Source organism: Lampris incognitus, chromosome 17 (genome assembly GCF_029633865.1).
Source record: "Lampris incognitus isolate fLamInc1 chromosome 17, fLamInc1.hap2, whole genome shotgun sequence".
Taxonomy (NCBI): Eukaryota; Metazoa; Chordata; class Actinopteri; order Lampriformes; family Lampridae; genus Lampris; species Lampris incognitus.
In genome coordinates, this window is record NC_079227.1 from 24,716,413 (window position 1) to 24,719,759 (window position 3,347).

Sequence of the window (3,347 nt, forward strand, 5' to 3'; positions counted from 1 at the left end):
CAAAATAATTCAGTTAATATGTTTGTCTTCAGTCTCCCAAAATCAATTAAATGCGACCTCTAGTGGTCAAATTCTGAAGTAACCTTGTACCGTTCCTTGGTTGTACGTTATAAAACCCATAGACGGCAAAATGTTAATTGTAAGTCGAAGTAAATTTTGAGGTACCGTAGGGCAAATTTTATTTTGTTTGGCAGTTCGGTTAACACAAGGGTCGAGTGCTCACGATAATACAAACAATTTCCAAAATATAAAACAAAGAATACAAAATATGAAAAAGTAAAAAAAAAAAAATAAAAAAAAAAAACAAGCTAAGTAAAAAATGTGTAAGGAGCTTAAGGGTTAGAAGCCCCTAAAGATATTTTCCATAGTTTACGTCTTAAATTGTGAAAATTAGATTAAAAGATTAACGAATGGCTTTTACTACTACGTGACTGTGTTAACGTTAAAGGATAATGGTTATGCAGCATTGATGTAATTCGATTCTGTAGCCAACAGTGGGTTTCTGTGCATGTTATTATGCAAACGTCAGTCATGGGGAGTTACTACACAATAATTTGTATTCTGGCATAAATTCTGTTTTTAACTTTTTCACCTTGTCGAGAAGGGAACCCGCCAATACCAGGAAACAGTCCGGCAAAGGTCACGCTGATTATTTATTGGCAATCTGCCAAGAGCGTGTGGTGCCTGTGTGTGTACGTGTGCGTGCGTGTGTGTGTGTGTGCGTGTTTACTGGAAGAACCTCTGAACGGAGGAGGCGGAGCCTTACGAACATCGACTTTGCTCACTGGCCGTGGAAACAACCTACCGTAAACCTGCCTCCACACGGAGAGGAGTCCCTTACCGAATATCATCACATTCCTCCGCACAGGAAGACCCAGACAGGGACACGTTGTGGATTTTAATGACTGAGTTAATAATTTATCTAGCGTTACTACTCTCGGGGAGTTTGGTCATCTTATCCCCCTTTAAAGGGCAGCTGCAGTGCTGGATAGAGAATATCGACAAGGTAAGTGAAATCTTACGGACGTACAAAAGTCACGTCGAAATGCCGGTGATTCATGTTCTAAATCAAGTCGCAGCCTAAATAGCGCATATTGCGCACTGTATAGCCGGGACACTGGGTGAGGAGGATGACACGGGCAACCGCGGTGTGGGCTACACCAGGATTTATAATTGAAGCGTGTTAGCGCAGCGCTGCAAGCCGCGGGGCTACCGTCTCAGAAGCCGGATCTTTGCATCGCACGTTGATGATATATACTCATATTCTGGATCTCGTGCTCCATTTGAATATGTATATTTAATGCACGTGAGACTAGATGCACCAAGGTGTTCCGTTATGGCGCCTTTCACATTGCTCAACATCCCCCTGTCCCGTACAGCGCTGCCTACTTTCCCGTAACATTATCAGCGAGACGTCGAGAGCAGACCAGACGGCGGAAGGGACAACCTATTCACAGTGAAACTGGAGAATGGGGCCTCTGTGGAGAGTGGGAATAAGGGGGTATTTACTGAAAGAGAGGGAAAAAAACGCGCCGGACTCATTCACAGTGACCCCGTTTCAGAAACTCCTTGCGGGACGCGCGATCGAAGTCAATTGAAAGCAATCAGGATCCAGTTGCCGTCTGGCTGCAGGGTGCATAGACTTAAAACGAGTACCCGAGGATTTGTTTTTAACCATGAATAACGATTCGTCTGTTATGCCCATTAGCATGTATTTGCCATAATTATAATAAATTCCTTTTATAGGTGTTGGATTAGGGGGTCCGGCGGTACTCGTGTGCATGAATGCATGTTACACGTTTGCAAAAAAATGGTTCAAAATGACAATGTGCACACTCGGGTTATTGTGCCAATGTTCCTGCACGAATCTGTGTTTCTTGCCGCATGAGGATGTGACGATACACATTTAACTGCTTTGAAATGTCTTAATTTTTTTATGTGAGGCACATTGAGTCTACCTTGTGCATAAAATGTGCTATATAAATAAAGTTGCCTTGCCTAATCTCTGTTCTTTCCTCCCCATACTCTCCCACTAGGTGTGTGTAGGTGGTCTCTCCCAGCCCCTCTCTGGATGCATCAGACTCCTCTACCCCGGGGACCTGGACCCGGTGTGTGAACCCCACTCCCTCGCCCCTCTCTCCCCCTCTCCCCTCTCCCCTTTGCCCCTCTATCCCCAACTCCTTTCTACCCGTCCACCTTTGCCCTCCTACTCTGGGCCCCCTGCCTCTCGACTGGCGGGCAGAGGCAGGGGGCCATGGCGCCATGGTAACCCACAGCCAACACAGCCCCCCCGCCATGAGCAACGTGACCCCCTCAGAGGGCGGGGGTCAGGGGTCAAACCTTACCCCCCATCACTACAAGCCCTTCAGCTCGCACGCACACTACCAGCAGGTCAGTGGCACATGAACGCCAGCAGGTTCCAAGTTAGTCAGCTCTATTTGAGTAATTAGATATGCAGGAGGAGATTTACCTGGTTGCAAATGATGATTTATTGTTTCCAGGGTAATAAAGCGTGTCTAATGAGTCAGAATACTAGTGCTTTTTTCCCCCTTTCTTCCTCCTCCAGGTGATGCGTGCACTGCGTAAACTCCAGGAGAGTGGGTTTTACTGGGGGGCAGTGGGGGGCCGAGAGGCCAGCTCCCTTCTGCGCTCTGAACCCCCCGGCACCTTCCTGGTCCGAGACTCCTCTGACCACCACCATTTCTTCACCCTCTCCGTCCAGACGGCCCGCGGAACCAAGAACCTGCGCATCCACAGCGAGGGAGGGGGCTTCTTCCTCCAGCCGGACCCCCGCAGCACTCACGAACCCCCGCAGTTTGACTGTGTGCTCAAACTCATTGCCCACTACATGGGCAAGGGGTCAGATGCAAAAGAGAGAGACGAGGCGGCCGGTGGGCCGGCGAGTGAGGTGGGAGCCAAAGGGGGCAGCGTTTATCTGATCCACACCGGGGGTGAGAGGATTCCCCTGGAGCTGCGCAGGCCCCTCTCCTCCTCTCTCTCCTCCCTGCAGCACCTGTGCAGGAGGACGCTGAACAACAGAGGAGGTCTTGATGCTGCGGAGGGAGCCGAGCGGCTCCCGCACACGCTCAGAGACTTCCTGGAGGAGTATGACGCTCCTATATGACTGACAGAGAACTGTAGGGGCACTGCTTTCAAAGGGGCTGCATGCCTTAAGGGTGGCAGACAGTGATTGCAGTTCTCAGTGTGTGTACGTATGTGAATATGTGTGCCATTGGGGACTGAACAGCCGAAGCCTTTAGATATGAATCTGAAGTCAGTGCCAGGTCAGTTTGACCCAGAGCCTCCCACTGACCTGTTAGCTGGTAAGATGAGCGTCTGGATGGGTA

The 3,347-nt window shown here is 49.1% G+C and overlaps 1 protein-coding gene across 1 annotated transcript in view; it reads left to right on the plus strand.

The window, feature by feature from the left end:
• The first annotated feature begins 800 nt into the window (after window positions 1-800).
• Window positions 801-3,347, plus strand: part of LOC130127416 (suppressor of cytokine signaling 3-like) — a 3,468-nt gene continuing 921 nt past the window's right edge. Inside the window, exons 1-3 of the mRNA XM_056297048.1 lie at window positions 801-1,006; window positions 2,037-2,391; window positions 2,567-3,347. The exon at window positions 2,567-3,347 is cut by the window's right edge and continues 921 nt beyond it. Of these exons, the coding sequence (XP_056153023.1) occupies window positions 2,263-2,391; window positions 2,567-3,124 (687 nt within the window). The 5' untranslated portion in view covers window positions 801-1,006; window positions 2,037-2,262 and the 3' untranslated portion in view covers window positions 3,125-3,347. The remainder of the gene's footprint in view (window positions 1,007-2,036; window positions 2,392-2,566) is intronic.